This window comes from Mesoplodon mirus (genome assembly GCF_964341445.2).
Source record: "Mesoplodon mirus genome assembly, chromosome: 12".
Taxonomy (NCBI): Eukaryota; Metazoa; Chordata; class Mammalia; order Artiodactyla; family Ziphiidae; genus Mesoplodon; species Mesoplodon mirus.
In genome coordinates, this window is record NC_138988.1 from 22,354,130 (window position 1) to 22,376,768 (window position 22,639).

Consider the following 22,639-nt stretch of genomic DNA (forward strand, 5'->3'; position numbering starts at 1 on the left):
ATACCTACTCAGTTGGGCCAAACTCCTAAATATATACACTTCAAATACAGCATCTATGTATATGTACATTTGTTTATGTAAAAAAGAGAGAAAATCCTATTTACCAGAACTTCTTCCCATGGAGAAACCCACATTTACTCAGAAGAAAGGCCCAATGAAAATAATTGGGGGTGAAAGATAAAACACTCAGAATGCTTAAATAGCCAAGAATGTTCAGCATATTGTCCTACATAATAAAAGGCGGGGGAGGGAGGAATGGCAGATAGAGGATGCAATAGGGCAGAAACCTGGAGGGAGGAAAAAATGGTGAGGGGCAGAGAAGCACAGAGAGAGATAGAGAGATAGAGAGAGAGAGAGAGAGAGAGAGAGAGAGAGAGAGATGCAGAGGCTCTCTAGAGGCTCAGAAGAAGAGAACTGAGAACAGAAATGTCCAAAGGGGATTTCCTGGTGGAAAACTATATCCTGTGGAATAGGACTCCACCCTGCGTCTCTTCAAATGATTACAAAAGCTTCAAAATACGAAAAACTCATGTATACTACATGTTATTAAGTTAACTGGGGAACCCACTGAAGGGGTAAAATCCTAGATCCAGGCCCAAAGTACCACCAGAAAATCCCTCATTCCCCTGATGACCACACTTTTCATTTCTCGGCATTAGAAATAAAAGCCATCCTTACTTTAGTTTAAGAACAATCCACTTAATAATTTGGCTAATTTGAATTCACAAATGTGCAGGGAAAACAAATTTGAGACATGCAAGATTTTATGTCTATGCATATTTCTAAATTGAAAAACAACTAAAGGAATTTAAATAAATTACATCTGGGCTGAGAAAGATGCCAAGTTTTGGTCCAATGCAAATGAAAGTGGTTTAGATGTATGCCATTTAAAACAGTTCTAAGTATTTCTTGAAATAACGCATTTTGGCTGTGATATCACAATGCTGATGTTTTTTCTTTTTCCATTTTAATGGCTAATGGAAATGAAGGCATGGATGAGAGGATCATTGCCATTATCTCTAATCTATATGCCTTCTGTAACTTTGAAGCCCAATTTCTCTTTTCTGTAGTCACTGGGGCTACCTATCAGTTGGCTGACAATGTCTATTTTCAGTCCCTGATCATGAGAAGACAATATTCCTTTTCCCTTGGCTAAGTAATAATGTTACCCTATCTTTCTCCCATAATCCAATTGCATAAATCATTTGTGTTACATCACTCTTTTTCTGAAACTCACTTAAAATTTTCCTGTCTACCCTGGTGTCCTAGTATGTGCCCCATACCAGATACACAGCAACACCCCTAGCTTGTCAGTCTTACTTTGGGGCCTAAATAAAGTTTATATACTTCTCTTATTTACTACTCTATTCTGTACCTTGCATTTTTTCAAAATACATTTAAACTAAGATGAGGAAAAGGACAATGAAGAGAAAGCAGGTGAAGTACAACAACAGAATGGGAGTTCAAATAATATATAATATTGATGGTGACTGATGATCTTATAGTAATGATGATGATGATGATAGTATTGTATTAGTACCCTTTTTTTTTTCGGCAGGGGAGACTCTATGTGCCAAGCCCTGGTTAAGCGTTCACATGCTGTGTCTCATTTAATTCTCACAAAAATGCTAATAGGTCTGTATTACAATGATCTTTATTTTATGGGTGAAAATACAAATTTCAGAGAAGTCAAGTGATTGAACTAATGCCACACCTCTAGTAAGGTTGAAAAACTTTGATGCAAACTCACATTTGATTTTCAGAGCCTAAGCTTTAAGCAACCAAATTCTAGGCAAGCAATATTGGCAAGAAATAAAAAATTTTACATGATAAAGATAAAAGACCAAGTAAGCAAAGTAAGATGAGCCTGATGTGAAGTTTGAACGTGAAATGCAAAGCATCAGTGCTACAAAGGAAGCACTATTTTCACTCTAAGCTTCCTAGCAGTAGAAGTGAAGAAGAGAAAAATTATTTCTTAAAAATTTACAGCATCCATAAGGTAAAAAACCAAACAAAAGCACACAAACCGAAAAAAGCCAAACAACCGCTCCAGAAGGAATAAAAATTAATGGTAACAGAGAATGAGCAGAGGCTGAATCATTTTCTATAAAACTGGTGATTCTCAGTTCTGTAATTTGGATCTGGATACATAATGCAGAATTTTCCGTAACTGTAAGAAAAGGGAAATGGAAGGCAAGATTTCTCTTAGGCTGGAAGAAAAGATAACCTTCGTGTCGGAGTTTCATTTTCCACCTCCAGCAGCCTATCTCTACAATCACTTTATCAATTACAATTCCTCATTGCTTATCTTGTCTGTCTTCCAGGCAGCAGAGAAAGAAAGAATAAGGTCATTTCTTTTGTTCTTTCACATCTCATCTCCTTATTCTGCTTTTAGAACGGAAAGAAAGTTGAAACCACAAACAGCTTCACCTCCATTGCACTAATCAAAGTAATAAATGAACTGTCCTTTTAGAGACCAAGTGGTCTCTTCATTACGAGAATATGAACATATTTTATAAGCACATAAAGGTCATGAAAATGACTGCTTTGATGATAATAATAAAAACAATAACATGATTTCTATGGTTCATAGAACTCTCAGATTCATAGCCGGATTCATAATCGCTATCCCCCATAACTACTCTGATCTAAGAAATGGCCCTTCACCCTCTCAATGGTTCAGCCAGAAATGAAGACGGCCATCTCCCTCTCCATAAACTCCCACTTTCAACGTCACTTCCTATCAATTTGACTTCCAGTCTATGTCTTAAACCTCTCTATTCTCTCCCTCTCCACTCAAACATCTTCACCCAAGTTACCACCATCTTTCACCTGAACTATGGTAATACTTTCCTAACTAGTCCACTTGCCTTCAAATGCGTACCTCCCACCCATCTCTTCCCCACTCTGCAGCCGGAGGGCATGTGTTTGGGGCATGTGTTTGAGGTGCGTGTTGATCATGCCACTCTTGTTATTTGAAAATCTTTCAATGGTTTTTCACTGAGCTTAAAATAAAGCCCAAGTTCATGACCATGGTTGACAGGGCTCTGCATGAGTTGGCCCCTTTCTACTTCTCTAGGCTCATCTTTTACAAACACTCTCACTCTCGGCTCCTACTATACTCCTCTCTTGGGTCCTTGAGTAGGATAGGGAAACTTTCCCCCAGTTGTCTTCTGGAATGCTCCAAACCAGATCAACTCATTGTGGTTATGCTCTCATAGCCCTCAGGATATCATCTCTATAGGTTAACTACCATTGTAAATAACTATTTCTGGAATTATTTATGATATCTGGTTTACCTCTTTATCAGAATCACCATGAGAGAAGGCACCTTGCTCAGTACTATATCTTCAGAATCGAGCGTAGATATACTACCTGACATATAGTAGGCACTCAAATGTTGGCATCATAAATAAATAATAATCAATCAATCAAAAGTAAAATATAAGGCCACTATCAAGATGGCATGCACAGCAAACTGTTTTTCTAGAAATAAGTAGATTTTGTACCCTCCCCAATAGCCTTTATTCATTCTTTTTGGTAGCACACACGTATGAAGTGGCCATACGTATTAAGGATGACTCCCTTGCTCTGTGTGAGTCTATTGTTATGGCACTAAGTAAAGGAAATTGGCCCATATATTGTTTAAACCCTTAGCTACCTGCCACTAAATCTGTGTTGGATTCTTTTTTTTTTTTTTTTTTTTTGCTAGAAGAAAAAAAATGAAACTGTCCTGAATTTTCAGCCCTGGTTCTTAGTATTTGATATCCAAATATGATCTGATGGTAGAACTCACAGCTGATCCCTGGAGCATAAAGAAAAGTCTACAAATGTTAAAAATAAAAAGAAAGCACTTAGAACTTCATTATACTGAACCTAGAAGAAATCCCCCCCAAAAGCCTCCTAGTCCAGCCTCTCTGTTCTAGAGGAAATAAAAAGACCTAATAACGGGAAGAAGCTTACCTGAGGGAATACACTGAGTTCACTTGTGTGGGTCATGTTAGAATGCAAGTCTCCTCATCTGATCTTCTCTCTCTTTCTCTCTCTCTCACAGCACTATCCAGTAGAACTTTCTGCAATACTAGAAATGTTCTGTATCTGTGCTGGCCAAGATGGTAGCCACTATCCACATGTGGCTATCAAGCACTTGAAATGTGGCTAGTGCAACCAAGGAAATGAACTTTTTAATTTTTAATTTTATTTCATTTTAACTAATTTAAACTTAAATAGCCTCATATGGCTAGTGGATACTTTACTGAACAGCACAGCTCTAAAATATACCAGCTAGGTTATGGAAAATAAAACCTGTGACATCAAATAATTTTCAGTAAGCTAGAAGAAAAGTTTGAATCACCTGACAGTAACCTTCCAAAACTAGGATATCATAGAAGAAGGTAGAATGGGCTTGGTTACAAGTAATAGAAAAAAAAATAAACAAATGAAAACAATGCAAACTGCAGTAAATAATAAAGAGGATGTATGGCTTCTTGCAGGTGGACAGTTCACAGGTGGGGCTCACCTCCAGGTGGGTTTGACCCAGTAAATCCACTAAACTATCAAGGATCTAGCTCATTTTCAACTCTCTCTCTGCCCTTCAAGGTATCATTCTAAGGCAGGCTCCCCACCATGGATGAAACATAGCTGCCAACAGCTGTCTGGGCTATGAGCTTCTTCATCCATATAATGGCAACAGAAAGGATTGTTTCGAGAAGCTCTCTCAGATGAACAAGGAAGAGTCTTTCTTAGCTTCCTCCAGCAAACCACTTCTCACGGCTCCTTAGCTTGACTTGGGTCACTTGCCCTTCCTTGAGCCAGTTACCTTGGCCAGGGGGAAAAGGTCACATTGTTGGACTTTGAGCTGCACCATAAGCCCCAGACCCAAATCAAGAGAGAAATCAGCTTCCTCCAAAAGAGATGAATGGAGTGAGGGAGGTTTGATACTTAAATGAAAATTAAGACAATAATGAGGAAGAAAGGATGAATATTAAAGACAATCACAGTGTGGACAAAAGTTAGTAATGTTTTCATATGTCCTTTTAGGACTAAAGTACTTTGCCATTTTTATAACTTTTTTCTATTTATAAAGTAATATATTAGTATTTTTGAAAGGTAGTAAACTTAAGATCTGAATAGAAAAATTTTAAACTCATCTAGAGTCTGTCACATGAAAGTCACCAGTATTCGTATTTAAGTGCACATTCTCCTTTCACTTTCTAAAAATGCCTGGTTGGTTTGGTTGCTTCTCTCTCTCTCTCTCTCACTCACTCTCTCTCTCTCTCTCTCTCTCTCTCTCTGTGTGTGTATATATATATATATATATATATATACACACACACACACACGTTTTATAATCTGCTTTTTCTTCTCTGAAAATATCACATTTTCCCATGTCAATAACTATTCCTCTAATGGTGACCTTAATCTACATAACCAACCTAAAGTACTTTTCCTTTTCTAAACATTCCTCATCCCTCTGTTGCTTGTAAATTGTGGTTAATCTTACTTTTGTGGCAGGAAACTTCCTTCTACGCAAGACAGAGAATTAACAACAAGAATATTTTTCTTTTCTCTATAGGATCCTATAGACACCAATGGTTAACTACAACAGAAAAACATAAATCCCCTTTGCCTACTGTGGGCTTAAATCCTATGAACTCTTCTTGACACTCTAGGTTTGTACCTGATCTGCCTTCAAGTAAATTTCTCTTCTGGTCTTTGTCTTATTATTAATGTGGCTCATTATCTATTCTCGTTTATCTGGTTTGAATTTTAATTGTGGGAAAGAGATAATTTCCAGAAAAAGAAAAAAAACTGAAAAATAGAAATACGTACCTTTTAATCCATATCTCCTTGGGCCTCCCTCCTTTGATTTCTTTATGTTTTCACTTGGTCAGTGAGGCAGTATAATAGAAGGGCTAAGAGAATGGGCTCTGCAGTCAGACAGCTTGGGTCCTTCTTTCAGCAACACCATTTACGAACTGCCCAGTCCTACTTAAGTAATTTTCCCTGAGTTGCCTCACTGATTCAAAGGATTATCATTAAGATGCATATCAGAATGTCTGGCATATTACAAATCTCTATAAACTTTTAAAATTAAATTTGATATCTAGGCTCTAACTAAGATTTAGCTCTAAGTTTTAAGATGTTTTCTTATGCCTTTGCAATCTCAACTTTTTAAATTTGAAACATTCTTGCTCCCCTTACCTTTCCTATTCCCCTTCCTTCTCCCAAATTGACCTACTTTTCTAGATTTGGTTCTGGTGCACTGTTCTCCATGGAGTTTTTCTTGGCCTCCCAAGTCTACGGTGGACACCCCTCCCCTCCACCTCTGTAAGATTCGGTGCCAACCACATTTGCTACAGCATCTACTGCTCGGTACCATATTTGTCTGTTTTCTTTTCTTTTCTCTTCATATCCCTCTGGCCTCGGAGAGACTTTCCCTGACCTTATCATTCCCTTTTTGAAAACATGCTATGGTTTTCCAATGCACAGAATATAATGTGGTTTAAAAACCACAGACCAGGGCTTCCCTGGTGGAGCAGTGGTTAAGAATCCGCCTGCCGATGCAGGGGACACGGGTTCGAGCCCTGGTCTGGGCAGATCCCACGTGCCATGGAGCAACTAAGCCTGTGTGCCACAACTACAGAGCCTGCGCTCTAGAGCCTGTGAGCCACAACAATTGAAGCCTGTGCACCTAGAGCCCGTGCTCCTCAACAAGAGAAGCCACTGCAATGAGAAGCCCATGCACCGCAATGAAGACTAGCCCCCACTTGTCACAACTAGAGAAAGCCCACGTGCAGCAATGAAGATCCAATGCAGCTAAAAATAAATTAATTAATTAATAAAAAGAATTTTTAAGTAAATAAAAACCACAGACCACAAGACCCAACACAACCAATGTCTGCCCATATTTTCAATCTAAATATCATTCCATTCCTCCCTACCCACTCCCACATTCACCATGCTCCAGTCACTCTGATCTTCTCTCAGTAATGCATTCAGGTATTCATTCATTCAGCAAGCATTCATGCAACAAACCAAGTACAGAGAACATAACTCAAGAACTGGTTCACAAGATAATCATTGCCCCATCTCACATACTCCAAATACTATCTAGATTCAGGGCCTTTGTACAGGCTCTAAACTCCTGTTTTATTCATCACTGTTCACTCCCCATCTGACAATGTACCTGGCACATAGTAGGTGCTCAATCAGTATTTATAGACTAGATGAATAAATGAATGTGTCAGTGAATGAATAAACACAGCCATTTCTCACTTATTCATGTTTTAGGTGTTTTATGAATTTGCAGCAATATTCTAAGCAAGCGGTTGGCAGTGGGCTGAGCAGGGAGGAGGCTGGGAAGAATTTCAGATGATGTGTCTGTACACGTATGGGTGTTTGTGTGGGAATCTGAGTCTGAGAACGCCTAAATGTGCATCTCCAACCACATCCCAGTGCCAGAGAGAAAGGCTTTTTGCATTGCTTCTTGTTTTTTCTCATCCACCCTTTTGTCCCTTTCTCCTATTACACCATATTGAAAGTAGGCTTTTCCCACTCTTAGTTTCCACCCTCACATTCATAGTGTAATGATGAGCATGTGGTATCTCTGAGCTTAGAGAGGAGAATACAGCAGTTGCCAGTTTAGAGTAGAGGAGAAGAGAATTATAAAAAGGAGTTCAAGGGTAAACGTTGGACATGACTGAAGCAGGTAGGACAAAGTACTTGAGCACACCCATACTTGGATTCCCTAAACCAGAAGCCCTCAGTCTTGACTGGATTACAATAACTTGGGGAGATTTTAAAACTCTAAATGCCCCAGACCCTACCTCAGATCACTCAAAACAGGATCTCTGGAGGTGGAACTCAGGCAACAGTGTTTCTCAAAGCTCCCTGCACGGTTCCAACGTGCAGCCAAGTTTGAAAACCACTGACTAAAACAAAAACTTACTGCAGTTAAGTCTCTGGTCACTGTGGCAACCCCACAAATACCTGCGATCTCTTGTTAATTAGTTGCCAACTAAGAGGCACATTCTCCGTGTTTAACAGATTGAAGGTTAGCCCAGTGTATGCATCTTTATTGAAAGCTTACTATGTGCTTGATATGATAATATTTACCATATAAGAACTCTATTTCATTAATTTGAGGTTTTTTCCTACCTCATATTTAACTGCATAAATGATGTGAACCTTAGGTGTTCCAAGCAATGGTTAGTAAACATCATGATTGCTCCCTTTACATACATCCCCTCTCCCTGATTTTCTATCATTTAGCCACAACCCCCCGTACTGAGCTAACTGCTGGTTCTAGGAGGCTTTCCTGTGGCTCAGGGTAGTCCCATCCCCTGGCCATAATCAGGGATGAGCACAAAACTCAGTTTGTGCCAGTAATATGCAAGGACAGGTTTCCAGAGATCTCTTGGAAAGACACTTTTTAATTCATCCAAGACAGCTTTAGGAAGTGATTTTTTTTTTTCTTTTCTTCCAGACCTGAACAAGGAAGCAGGTCATTGACTAAGAGTCATTAACAAGCATTTGGAGATTCTGAAGAGGCACCAACTCTAACATGAGACTGATACCACGAAAAGTAGAGTGAACAAGTGTGGAAAAATGTCCTTTGATGAATCAAACAAGCTCTAAAGTCCACTCAGTGTTAGACTTGCCCTGTAATAGTTTAAGGCAGTTTGAGTGTGGCTTTCCATTACTTGCAACCAAAAGCATCCGAATTAATGGAGCATTAAGAGACAGCCTACAACAATGGAAATATAAAACTAAAAATATCCCAAAGATTATTTAACCAAAACTTTCATTTTAAAAATGAGAAGATTAAGACCCAAACAGCTGAAATGACTCATGCAAGGTAGCACAATCTACCTGGCCTTAATGTTACATAGACTTGGGCCTGGATCAGGTGTCCTCATTTCCAGACCATTGTTCGTTCTACTGAAGAATAAAGTCTTCATTGAAAACATTCACTTTAATTTTCAAATGTTGCTAAATTAGCTGTGATGACCCTAATTTTTAAGATGTCATTAAATCTCCTTGGAAGGAACTCTCTAGAAATACATATTCCCAGCCCTCTCTCAAAAGACATACTCAAAGCCTATACAGACCATTTGCTTTTCAAATGCAGACGTCATGAAAGAATATGCAAAACTGTTGAAAATATATATCACACAAGCCACCCCAACCAAAAAAAAATTTTTAAGTCCTATCCAGCTAGGCTGCTTCAGTAAATGATGTTGCTGAATATATAAAATACTTGAATCTAAATTTAAAAATGCTTCCCCCACCCCTTGATTAACCAGATTGTCCCCTCCCCTATATATAGGAATGCTATGTGCCTGAGCCCACTTACCATCTGTCACCACATTTTCCAAACTTTTCTTCCACCCCCTCCTCTTACACAATCTTATCACATAAAAATATTAGATTTCAGGGATTTGTATAATTTCATTAAATTTTCTGAGCCAAGTAAAAATAGAGGAAGTACTGGTATCTCAAACTGACTCAGATTTTGAGTGTCCAACATATCCATGGTAGCCAGTAATGCCCTTTAGGTAAAACTCATGTGCCCAGGAATAACAAGAATAAGTCTTTTCCCTTATTATGGCATTTCATATTAGGAATTTTCAGGTGTTCCCCATATGGCCGAGAGGGATTTAGATAGCTTCCAGAGAGTCCTGAGTCATATACCATCATATTGCTTTATTACCTTGCATAAAGATTTGTGAGTTTTCTCAGATCATTAGAAAAATACTTAGAAGCCAATTGGGGATTATGCATGTTGCTGTTTCCCCTTCGCAGTTTGGGAAATGATTTTTTTTTTTTTTTGAGGTACATGGGCCTCTCACTGTTGTGGCCTCTCCCGTTGCAAAGCACAGGCTCTGGACGCGCAGGCTCAGCGGCCATGGCTCACGGGCCCAGCCGCTCCGCGGCATGTGGGATCTTCCTGGACCGGGGCACGAACCTGTGTCCCCTGCATCTGCAGATGGACTCTCAACCACTGCGCCACCAGGGAAGCCCGGGAAATGATTTTTAATCATCTGAATACAGGGCACCTCTACTCACCCAAGCGCTTAAGGTAGAAGCTTAAGAGTCTTCTTTTGTTGCTCGCTTTCCTGCTTCTCACATACAATCTATCCAAAATCTCAGCCAATGCTTCTGTTTCTAGGCCCCACAGGAGGTCTTTGAGGAATGACCAGTGAGACTGGCTATAAAATAATAAGTCCACTATACAACGAAGAATTGTTAGGGATGGCCCTTTGAACTAGGTTCTTTCCTGCTTCTCTGCATAGGTAGGAGAAATGAGGCTTATAATGAGCATCCTATTATTCCTACCAAACATCCCTCTTTCTTCCATCCCTAACCCAGGTGGTCCCAAAGGGTACATCAATCACAGTGCCTCAACTATTCTGTGATCACAGAGGTAGTCACATGACTCAGGCCTGACTAATCAGGAATTCCCATGTCCTGCCAGCAGAAATTGGTCCAAGTGTGGTATATTATCCAAGAAGAAAACTGGGAGAAAGGGATTTGCTCCCTTTATAACGTAGACTTGGGGCTACTGGTGACTGTTTTTATCTGCCATTAGAAAAATTCTGCCTCTGGCAGCAGCAAGCACAGTCACACCTAGAAAAGAAAGAGACAAACTAAAACTGAAAGACAGAAAAGGAGAAAGAGGGGATAAGAGAGTCTAAATCAGGGGTCAGCAAACTATGGTCTGCCTCCTGTTCTTGTAAATTAAGTTTACTGGAACACAAATACACCCGTTTGTTAATGTACTGTCTATAAATGCTTGTATGCTACTATGGTAGCGTTTAGCTGGAATAGATACCAAACCTAACTGAGAATGCCTGAATGAGGACATATGAGGTATCTTGTCCTTTTCAAAGATCTTATAATTTATTGAAGGGCCAGAAATATAAACACATATTTATAGCAATAAGATAATGAGAAAAAACAAAATATGGAATAAAAAGAACACACAGCATCTAACAAAGAAACAATGGTAACAAAGATGATAATTAGACTACTGATGAAGGCATCTACCATTTACTGATTGCATATTATGTTGATGCTTTACATATTAGATATTAGATATTTTCACTCATCCTCCAAACAATCTTGCAAAGTAAATGTGTCAGTTAGGATAGGACAAGACTTGCTGCAGTAACAAGTGACCCCAATATCTCTTGCTACATATCCATGGTGGATCAGTAGAAGGCTCTGCTTACTGTTAACAGCCAAGACCACAGGATAATGGAGGTTCCTTCTCAACACATGCATCCATATTTGCTTCACTGAGGGAAGGGACCACAGCAAATCACACGCTGCCTCTAAAAAACTTCTATGCACAACTGAAACACAGAACTTCCACTCAGGTTGCATTAGCAAAAACAAGTCATATAACCATGCCTAAATTGAAAAGTACTACCAAAAAGTACTACCCAAATAAATACTGGGTAAAGGGCTTCCCTGGTGGCACAGTGGTTGAAAGTCCACCTGCCAATGCAGGGGACACAGGTTCGTGCCCCAGTCTGGGAAGATCCCACATGCCGCGGAGTGGCTGGGCCCGTGAGCCATGTCCGCTGAGCCTGCACGTCCAGAGCCTGTGTTCCGCAACGGGAGAGGCCACAACGGTGAGAGCCCTGCGTACCGCAAAAAAAAAAAACAAAAAAAAAAAAACTGGGTAATAACCTTTCCAATGAGGAAATATAAGAGAAGTTAGGAGACTTCGTCAAAGACAGAGTTAATAAGTAGTAGTGTTTGAATTAAGCCCGAGTCAGTATGATGCTAAATTCCAAGCTCTTTTATGTTGTACCACGTCAATGTCCTTTCTCATCACCTTTGTGTTGGAAAATAGTAGAGTTTACTGATGAAAGGAATAGTAGGTTTACATGATTGAGGACCAAGAAAGAGATGTAAAATGTTTAGACTTGATGAGCTTGCAAAAAGCAAATCCTTTAAACTTTTTTATAAAGACATTTACATTATGTAAGCAGTATTTAAGAAAGATATAGATGGCAGTTCAACCAGAGAATTTGACCTGGGGTGGGATGATTACGGGGAGGAGAGGGCAGTATGGAAACAGGAATGAGATAATACAATAAAAAAGAAGGGAGTGAAAGAGAAAGAGAGAAGGAGAGGTTGAGGGAAAGAGAATTAATAGTTGCAAGGGAGATTTTAGGCTGAGACCATCCCTGTTCTTGGGTACTTTAAGTAAAATTCTTTCCTAAAACGTTCAGGTTCAAATATATGTGAGACAGAGTTACTATTTCTTTTAGAGGCTTGTCAAGTGGGAAAGAGGAGGAAAAATCTGTTTGTGAAGGGATTTTACAGTATACTTAAAGTTTATTTTAAAAATAAATAGGACTTGATAGATAGGGCAATAAACAACAGGCCCCACCAGGAACCTGCCAGGAGCACTAACAGGAAGCATCTGTAGGCTGCCAAGAGCCAGAAATAAGAATGAACAGTTCTTATCGTCAGAGAGTCACAGGAACATTCACAAACAAAAAGGATATTTGGGGTGCAGCATCTCTAAGCCAAGTTACGCTCTGTCATGAACGCACTCACAGTTTATATAGAATACACCCACAGAGGTAAAGCCACATCTGAATCAGAAGTTGCTTGTTCCCTTTGCTGTGAGTTCCAGGTTTTGTTATAGCCTAAAATTGTGACACAGTATCCAAAAATATGTAGAGACCTTTAGAGAAATTTAATACCACAGCAACATAAAACTTTGCGTGACCTCAATAATTAAGAAGTAGGTATGACCAGAAAAGAGTCTATGCACTCCTCCCAAAAGGTTTATTATTGATATTTTAATATTTATATTTATTAAATTCACAAAGGTCTGATTAATTATGGATATGTGCTTACCATGTGCTGAGCATGATCACAGAGCTGAGGATACAGACGTGAAGAGAAACAACCTTTACTTTCCTGGAATCTCCTATTTTAGCGAAGGAGGAAAATGAGAAAAATAAATAAGGTGATTAAAGAGCGGACTAAGTGATATAAAGCTATGCAAATAATAATGTAATAGAAAACCAAGGGACAAGGAGTGGGACCCACCTGAGGCAGTGTCCAGGTGGCCCTTTGGAGTGGGGAGCTTTGCGCTAGGACTTGAAAGGTAATAAGCAAACCATGTGACGACAAAGCATAGTATACGTTTGGTCCTGTTTCAATTAACAAAGACTTTTTTCTGGAGACAAAAATATAATAGAGCTGGGTTATAAAGCTCATTGGATGAGGAATCAAGATAACTGAGTCTCTTTTCTGCCACTTAATAGCTGTATGCCCGTAAGCTAGTCACATAAACTTTATGAGTCTGGATTTCTTCATCTGTGAAATGTGTGGGTTGAGCCCAAGGATCTGTAAGGTCTCCTCTGGCACGAGAAGTTTATACTAACCCTCTCCTGTCCCTACTGCATGTGTGTGCGTAGAGCACATGCGTGCACATGAGCGCACAGACACACACAGAGAGGACACAGGTAAGTCTCCTATTTTCTAACTGTTGTCTGGAATAAACTCTGGGCAAAATATGAAATGCTCATGCAATATAATTTCAACATAAGTGAAAACTACCATATCTATCCTTAGCATCTTCCCAAAACTCAACCTTTCTATAAAGGTCCCTGGGGACAAATGCGACTACCTTATCTTAGATGATACACCCACACCCCTCTCTCAAACTACCGGTCTCTGGCCATAGCCTCTGATACTCCAAGTGTGCGTGACTCTTCTTCCATACTCTCCCCCCAACACAGCCCAATCCAATTTCATCTGATTGGACCAGAAGTGAACACCCAATTCAAGGAAGAATCAACCACAGGCTGACCACTGACCAGGGAAATAAAGGGAAAAGGTGAGTTCAGGCCAACCAATCCACTTCCAAGGAAGTTGGATTTGGGACTGTGAAACATTGATGGGTTGGTAGCAGGGCAAAACATTAAGGACACATGAAAGACTGCCAAAGCATAATGATAACAAAGCATTTGAATGAAGTCTGTGGCCTTTGTGATTGTTGAGGCTCCCAGAGCTGTTCAGATCCAGATTCACTCCCCAGTTTCATTTCCCATCAGACCCTGGCTTTACAGTATTTCCTGTCCCCTATTTCTATGAACTTTCTGTGTCCTATGAACAATCCCCATTTCTACCAAATTAGCTTAGCTGGATTTCTTTTCGCCAAATTGCATTCACTAAAACAAAGGGTGGCTCATTCAATCAATAAGCTAAGCTCCATGGAAATGTTAATGGTGACCTGATTTAGAAACAGGAGTAATAAATGAAAATGGGGGAAAGGCTCTGCTTTCATGAAATAGAGGTCAGATGACCATGAGCGGCTGGCACAGGGAGAGGTGAATGGCACCTGAAGCAGAAAATGGATTCCAGAAAATATGCAGTTTGGGGGATGCTCCAAAATTGGTCTGGAAGGACCTCAAAGAGATGAGTAGGATGGGAAAATCTGACCTACAATTTTGCTAATGAGCAGTGCTTAACTCTGTAGGAAATAGCCCCCAAAGCTCTCAGATACGTTGGTCTTTCTCTCCACTCACCTTCCTCCCAGCACAATGCATAATGTACAGTAAAAAGAAAAAATTAATACTTATTAGTGGAGGCATAAAATTCTTCTTTCAGGAAACACACAGGAAGATATTTTCTCCTAGTCTCTCTTCAAAGAACTTTGTATTTTCCCACCCCTGCATAACTCTTCAGAAGTTTTTCTTACGTCTATGGCTTATGTGCCTCAAATTAGGGATCACAGGGAGACAAATCAAACCCGTCGTTTTTAAGAAGAAGATGGTATGGAGTGATCGTCCAATAGTCACTTCCAACTGCCATCTGTGACAAGTCTGTAAAACATTTCGTTTGCATAATATATGGGAACTCTATTAAAATACAGCACATTGTTAAAGGAAGTGGGAATATTCTAAGTCAAACTATGTCTCCTCATAAAACCATCCCCCTAGCACTGGCAACAAAGCACAGTTCTCCTGTAGTGCTTTAAATAAGAAAACCTACTGCTCAAGGAATTACTGAATAGGTGCTAAACCTAGTTTAATCCAACGCTGCCGACGTGTTGTGAAGTTATAACGAGAAGAGGGCTGAGCAAAGGTCATTTAGCAGAAAGATGCCTGTTTGGATTGAACATCTCCTTGCTCTAGAGCAAGCAAGGACAGAACAGCAATCAGTTTCTAAAAGCAGGCACTGGGTGCCATCCATAATGTAGACCTATATAGCTGACCTAAAAAGGCCAAAGCTCGCGTTTCCAGAATAGAAAAATGTATATCAAATGCCTTACCTGGAAGAAAAGATCTTTATGTTTAGTCAGAAGTGGGCCAGCAAACTAATATCTTGACAGCATGCTGGAGATTCTAGCAAAGGAGGACGGCGGCTTCTTGGGTTTTTCTTTTTCCCTGCCTCTGTCTCGAAAACACCGATGACATCCTTGCTCTAAAAAAGGACATTTTGTTTGCCCAGGTGCAGAATTTTTAAAAACATGCTATTATTCTCACAGCTTCAAGCCTGCTTTTCGCTACAGATGTAGTTTTTCAAAAGCATCGGGTTCGCAAAGACCATGGTTGTTAATTAATGACCATTTACATCAGCTCAACAGCCTAGCCATATTTCAATGATCAGTTGGGGAAAATCTGAAGGAGAAACAGGACAGGAGAGCATGGAAGAGAGTTTCTTACCTTCAGTGTTTTAATCAGAGCAGTCTAATAAAGTTATTTGTATTATCAATGACTTCAACTTCACTGTCAAAGTATTTCTATTGAAATGCAAGCCCAGGAAATAACCTTAGGAGGCATTTGTAATAGTTTGGTTCCAACTCTGTACAGGGTGCCCAACCAGAGGCTGGAAAAATTTATAAATGGTTTTCCTTCCCAAATAGCCTGAATGACAGCAAGGCCCAGGTCATACTTCTCTCAAGACAGATGGTGAAAGTGCACTTTACTGTTCAGTTTTAATTCACTGCTGTCTTTTGTAAGACAGCCTCTAAAGAGAGAGGCTAAAGTCATTCTGCCTAATTTTAGCAACACCAGGATGAAACCTTGTGTTTTCATACTATGGGTCACTTCCCTGCCGTGTTTTATGAAACCTGCCTTAAATTTGTCACCCTAAATTCATACCTGGTCAAATTTAGATACTCTTCTAAAACACAAGTACAAGAGAAGGTTGTAATTTTCTGGGCCATTTCTGCCACAATTGTTCACCTCTTGATTTGGGCAGGTGTTTCACATTTGCAGATCTCTGGCTCATCTTGTTTTCATGGCTACATCTCTTTTATCCCATGATGTCACTGAAGAGAAACAAACATCCAACAGATTCTTAAATCTGCTACATCTGGATTTGTGTTTTCCTTGAATAAGATTAGTGAGTGCTGACTTGGACCAGCCACTGAGCTACATGCTTATATACTTTAGCTGTGTCCATCTCACGACATGGAAAGATTAATGCCATTTTATAGATAAGAAAATGGAGCCTCAGATAGGTTAGGTACCTTTTCCCAAAGTTATATGGCTCATACCTGGCTGAGCAGAAATGCAAACTTGGATGTAAGCTTATAGCCCCACATGCTAACCCACCGCACTAATCAGCTCCTTCTTTAATTCCATTACCCAGGGGCGTGCTTAAGCACTGAGTCTAGAAGCAAGGCCTGACCAACAGCAGCCTTACCTTTGACAGTCCAATCCAGGCTTCTGTTTTGGCGAATTCCCACCTGGCCACTAAATGCCTGTATTATTTTGTGCCTGGACTGGAAGAAAGGAAATTGATTTTCTTTGGGGTGAATACAAAGACACTTCAAGCAGGTCTTGTCCCATGAAAAAGCTGGCTGTGGTGCACCCATGCACTCACTTATATTTAATCCCCTCATATAGTGCAAGTTCCATAAGTTCAGAGACCTAGTCTTATATCCCAAGTTTGGAGCCCAGAATGTGGCACTTAGATATCCAAGAATTTGTTCAATGAATGAATGAATTAATGAATGAGTAAGTGAATGAACAGAGACTTCAAGATCCAGGCACAAGAGACCCCAGTGTAGGAGCCTTTCACTCTGTGTCCTGCTTTCACCAACTGTGCTGCTGATATCAGCCCATTCCCAGGTTCCTGGTTTCTGCATTATTAACCCAATAAGATCCCCAGCTCCAGCGCTTCCCTTGGGTCTCTCTCCCTGATAGAAAGCCCAGTCCACCTACAAGCTTACCATTAGTTTTAGAATGAACTTAAAGTTTCTCAGGGGGGGTACTTTCATACTACCCTCTGCATACCCTAGCCTCCAGGGAATGAAAACAAAAGAGAGATTGTTTTTATGGTAACCAGACTTCTTAACAATGAAATGGTCTTGCTAATGGTCTATCATTTTCATTCATTCAGAATAGGTTTATTGAGCTCCTACTGTGTGCCAGGTAGTTATAAGAGCTGAGGGTATTGTGAGGATGAAAACAAAAAGGATGAGCATCTTTGCCATTATGGAACTTAAATTCCAGAGAAGGGAGTCAGTCAGTAAACTAAGAGTAAAACATAGGATGTTTTAGGAGGTGATAAACAGAAAAAAGAAAAACAAAGAATAGAAGTGGGATAGGAACTGCTGACAGTGGAATGCAACGTTAAATAGGGTGGGCATTAAATATTTAATTGTATTCCTCCTCCGAAGAGCTACATTCAAGTCCTAACCACCAGTACCTCAGAATGTGACCTTATTTATAAACAGAATATATGCAGACGTAATTCGTTGAAAAGAAGTCATAGTGGAGTTGGGTGGGCTCTTAGTCCAATATGACTATTGTCCTTTGATTAGAAAATAGTGTAAAGACACACAGGGAGAGCACCACGTGACTAGAGAGGCAGAGACTGGAGTGATGCAATCATAAGCCAAGGAACTCGAGGACTTCGGACTATCACCAGAAGCTAGGAAAAGGCAAAGAGGGATTCTATCCAGAGTCTCAGAGGGCATGTGGCCCTGCTGACACCTTAACTTAGCCTTATAGCCTCCAGAACCCTGGGAGAGAAAATAAATATCTGTTGTTTTAAGTCATCTAGTTTAGTACTTTGTAATGGGGGCTCTAGGAGACTAATATAGTGGGCAGGAGGGAGGCCCCAACTGTGAGGATGGCATCTGATGAAACACCTGAAGTTGGTGCAGGAGCCACCCACATGGCTATCTGGGGGGAGAGGGAACAGCAAGTACAAAGCCTCTGAAGTAGGAGTGGACCTAGCATGTTTGTGTGGTTGCAAGGAGGCCAGAGTGGTTGCGGTCGGCTTAGGAGAGGGAGAGTATTCAAGTCCAAATGTAACAAGATCTAAAGACCATGGAGTCTAGTGCTCAAACGTTAGCTGAGCATCATAATTACGTGGCTGACTTGTTAAAACACAGACTGCTGGGCCCACCCCTGGATCCCTAGAGTTTCAGTAGATCTGGGGTAGGGTATGAGAATGTGCATGTCTAACAAGTTCCTGATGCTGATATTGTTGGTCCAGGGGCCACTTTTTGAGAACCCTTATTGTAGGACATCATAACAACTTAGATCCTTATTCTGTGTAAGCTAAAAGCTATTCGAGGGTTAGAACAGAGGAGTGACACGGGAGGACTTCTGTTTTAGCAGGATGTTGTACCTGTTGGGTGGGGAATAGACTCTAAGGGGGGAACCAGTGGAAGCAGAGAGGCCAGTTGTAAGATAACTGGAATAAAAAGTACATAATGTGAAGCACCTGTTTAAAAGGAGTTATGAACCAGTATGTGTTATGTGTGACCCAGGGTGTTTTTTGGATGGGGGAGGAGCATTTGGGTTAGTTCAGAGAAAACTAATATATAAATAAGAGATTTGAGTTACCCTGGCCTTGAAAGCCTGGCATTCTTGGAGAACAGCACTTATTTAATAGGAGCTATATGACATCTGCATGTCACCAGCTTCCTCTCCACTCATGTCCATGCACAGCCAGTTTAGCAACCAAACACGTGTCACATCTGGAAATTCTTAGGCCCTGTAGGTCACGGCTGGAGGGTTTTTTTTTGTTTTGTTTTGCTTTTGAAAGAGTAAAGGGTCCCTTTACTCCATCCTAACACCAACTCAGAATTCTTTGAATTTTAAGAATTTTTGTTTGAGTAGCTAATGGGGACTTCGGTGTTCACGTCTGTTAAAGCTCTCAGATCATTCCCAGAGTGACCTTTACGTAGGTCCTAAAATAGATTAGAATACCTATTATCTTTTTATATAAAGCTGAAATCTTACAGTGGAAGAAATTTCCAATGTGAAGAATGAAACAAAATACTAGGGTTAATGATGACCAAAAAAAGTAATATTTAGAAGAGGATCATACATCCAACCTCTTTAAAGCATTTGATTTCTATTAACACTTTCTCTTTCCACTTTCTGTGTGCTCTCACCTTCCTGTGGATCTATCATCTGAATGATACACTCATAACAGCTACACAGACAGCTTCAAAACATAATGGCTTTATTTCTTGGCTGTTTGAAAGTTCTGAATTTTGTAATTTGTATTTTATAAATAACTTGACTTTAAAAAAAAAAAGGTAAATTTTGAAATACCCAAAATCCTGGAGAAAGACATAGCCTATGACCTTTCTACACCAAGGGAAAAAGTGAAGCATCTTCAAAGTGTTATTTAGACCACTTTAGTTCTGATATACTATATCAATGAGCTGTGTGACCCTAATGCAGAAATTAACTTCTCTGTTCCTAGTTTCCATATCAGTAAATTAAGGGAGTTTGAATGAAATTTCAAAGGCCCCAGCAAGCTCTAGAATTAGCTGATTTAAACTGTACCATTGTATCCTAGATTTATTTTGGCTTTAAAAAAGGGAAGTTACTTTATTTTGTGTCCTTTCTGATTTTGAAACTGAGATCTAAATTCAAATCTTCTGGGGGCTAGACTGGTAGTATAAGTGAGTGAATCAGATGAGGAGCAAGAAAATAGAGTCAAGGATCAAGAACTGGCCACCTATGAGGAGACCATGGTGACCTATGAGAGGACCATGGGGATCTCTGACTGAAGGACACTGATACTCTGCTCTAGCTTATGTGTGCATTGTAGAAATGGAGACCTGGGTTTATTAAAGCTTCCAGTATTTCAGAAGCTCAAAATATTCATTTTTGTTGGCACCACCTTGATCTTTAAAATGACAAGATATTCAAATTAAAAACATCATCATCACCGTGCAGACCAAACCAACATGTCTTAGAGCTCAATCCAATCTAGAAGTTACTAGTTTGCATGATGAAAGCCATATTGGATAAGATTTATCCCTTCAGGGGTTATTGTTGCATGCTAAGTTTCCATAAGGGAAGGATCAGGTAGCCTGAGCCCTTATCTTAATTAATTTTCTCTCTAAAAAAATAACTACTAATCTCACGCATGCCCCTACAAGGAAAAGGTTAAATAAAGCATTTATAATAACCAGAGATAGACTGACAGTCAGAAAGATAGACACAGGATACTGTAAAAATGCCTACAGGGCAATACAAACTGGTTTTGCAGAGGTGGCTTAACCAACTGAGATTTGAGCTGTACAGGCTTAAGTCAAGATATTCTGTTTCTTGGTCAGTTCCATTGGCTAACGGGTGAAAAGCAGAAGTCATGGTTGGGCTGACTGGTCAATCAACATGGCCACAGGATGAAAGTTTATTTTCTTTTTCTTCCCTCCAATGTATCTCCCCCCATAGACTCCATTCATTTCCAGCTTTGTAGTGAAATTACTCATTGGTCATAAATCCCAAGCACTGCCCCCAAACTCACACCTAGAAAATTAAAAAGTGAGGACATAATTACCACTATAAATAGGATTGTTTCTTTTATGGAAAGATTAATAGAACAAAGAAGTTAGCATCTTTAGTATATCTAAGTATTTATCTACTGATAATTCATTTAATACATGGAGGGCTATAAAAATTTTAAGAAAAGGTACATAGATTTATGGATTTTCTATATAAATAAAATTAGCTTTCTTTCAGTTTGTCTCCTTGCTATTACATCACACAAAAAAATATCTGCAAGAATTTTCATTAATTTTGGAGAATACAGTTGTGATGGTCCAAAGTGAAAATCCAGGCTACGTTCTGCATCTAAAGTTGGATTCCTCCACAAAAGAGCCTGAGACAAAGCCTTGGGAATTTATCTGAGAGATGATCCCAGAAGCAGGAAGCATGAAAGAAGAAAAAGCCAATTAAGCTATATTATTGAACTGGTGATGGTTGTAAGCAGCTAGGTTCATTCCTACTGGGGGACCATCTGAGAACAAGGTAGAATGTGTCTCAGAATGCTCCCACCAAAAACCAAAGTGTCTGAGACATTTATACGTGGACTCTTAGCCTCCAATAGTTGAGATTTGCTGTGGGTATTACCTTGTATATAATAACTGTTCATGGCTTTAGGAAAAGTCTTTAGGCAGAACAGAGAGATCCTGGGGGCATTTGAGGTAGGATGCCATCATAATCATAGGATCAAATTTGCAAGTGTAATTACAGGTAGACTACAAATATATATAGATGCTAAATTATGTAAACAAAATTGGGACCCACCAAAAACATAGGATACCATCCTTCAGAGCAGCTAGAAATGAATTGGGGTATAAAGAGAAATCTATGAATTTGCTAATCAAAAGAGAAAAGCTGTTATCCTCATATCATGACTGCCAGTTCCACTGCATGCTGCCTATGTGCCTATGTGTGTTCCATGTGTCTTACATGTATCAATTCATTTAATCCTGACCATAACTTTATGCCACAGGCACAATTTTTATTCCATTTTTTAATGATAAGCAAACTAATGATCAGGGGGATAGTCACAGTATTTTAATATACCAATATTAATATACCAGCACACTAGCAAGTCACAAATAAAAAGTTTTCTCAACATCTAGTCAAATTCTCTGGGAAAACAGGACTCAAGTTAGAAATGTCTCAGGGGTATTGAATTGTCAAGAAACACACCTACTGTATATCAGAAGATCCACTCATATAAAACAAGTGCTTATGTAAGTGTACCTGAAGAGAAATTCACACTAAAAGGAATTATGTTCTTAAAAAAAAAAAGTATTTTTCTCTCCTGCTGGGTATTACCATTGTGGGTCTTTAAAACAGAAGCAGGCTTTTACAGTTCCTTAACTCAATAGCACCACTTGAGTGACAAAGACTTGCGGGCCCCATGCAGAGACCTTACTTCTCTTTTGTGGTAACTAGTAACTCCCCCACCCTCTGCTTTCTTGGCTTCCAATACAGGTTTTGAATACCACAGGGAATAAAATGGAAAAACAAGAAAGAATGGAAAAGGCACCACTGAAAAATAATAGGTAAAGTTATATCATGTTCCAATGAGCATTTTTATTCTGATTCATTTAATTTTTTTAAGCAGGTCACGTGGGTAAATGTGGGCATGACTGAATGAGTCCCAGTAGGTGATACTATAATTTGAAATCCTCGTAATGATGCCAAACCAAACTGTTAAAATGTGATGCTTGGCAATTAAGACATTTATCCTCCTAGATTGGTATTATTTTCTTTGCTGTTCATGATAGATCTTTTTGTGATTTGAGTTTCAATTCTGGCTCAACTAGAGGGATTTGGTTAAACTGTATTCAACTCTATTCTATTAGTTACCTAGTTAATTC

The 22,639-nt window shown here is 39.5% G+C and overlaps 1 protein-coding gene and 1 long non-coding RNA gene across 2 annotated transcripts in view; one reads left to right on the forward strand and one right to left on the reverse strand.

The window, feature by feature from the left end:
• The window catches only part of TAFA1 (TAFA chemokine like family member 1), a 497,464-nt gene extending 484,033 nt beyond the window's left edge, over positions 1-13,431 (reverse strand). The window contains exons 1-2 of the mRNA XM_082638970.1: positions 13,081-13,431; positions 12,886-12,958 (exon numbers count right to left, since the gene is read on the reverse strand). Coding sequence (XP_082495096.1) covers positions 12,886-12,888 — 3 coding nt within the window. The 5' untranslated portion in view covers positions 12,889-12,958; positions 13,081-13,431. The remainder of the gene's footprint in view (positions 1-12,885; positions 12,959-13,080) is intronic.
• The window catches only part of LOC309813836, a 28,841-nt gene extending 6,520 nt beyond the window's left edge, over positions 1-22,321 (forward strand). The window contains exons 2-3 of the long non-coding RNA XR_014295547.1: positions 13,776-13,873; positions 22,251-22,321. This is a non-coding gene — a long non-coding RNA (uncharacterized lncRNA). The remainder of the gene's footprint in view (positions 1-13,775; positions 13,874-22,250) is intronic.
• Positions 22,322-22,639: the final 318 nt, after the last annotated feature.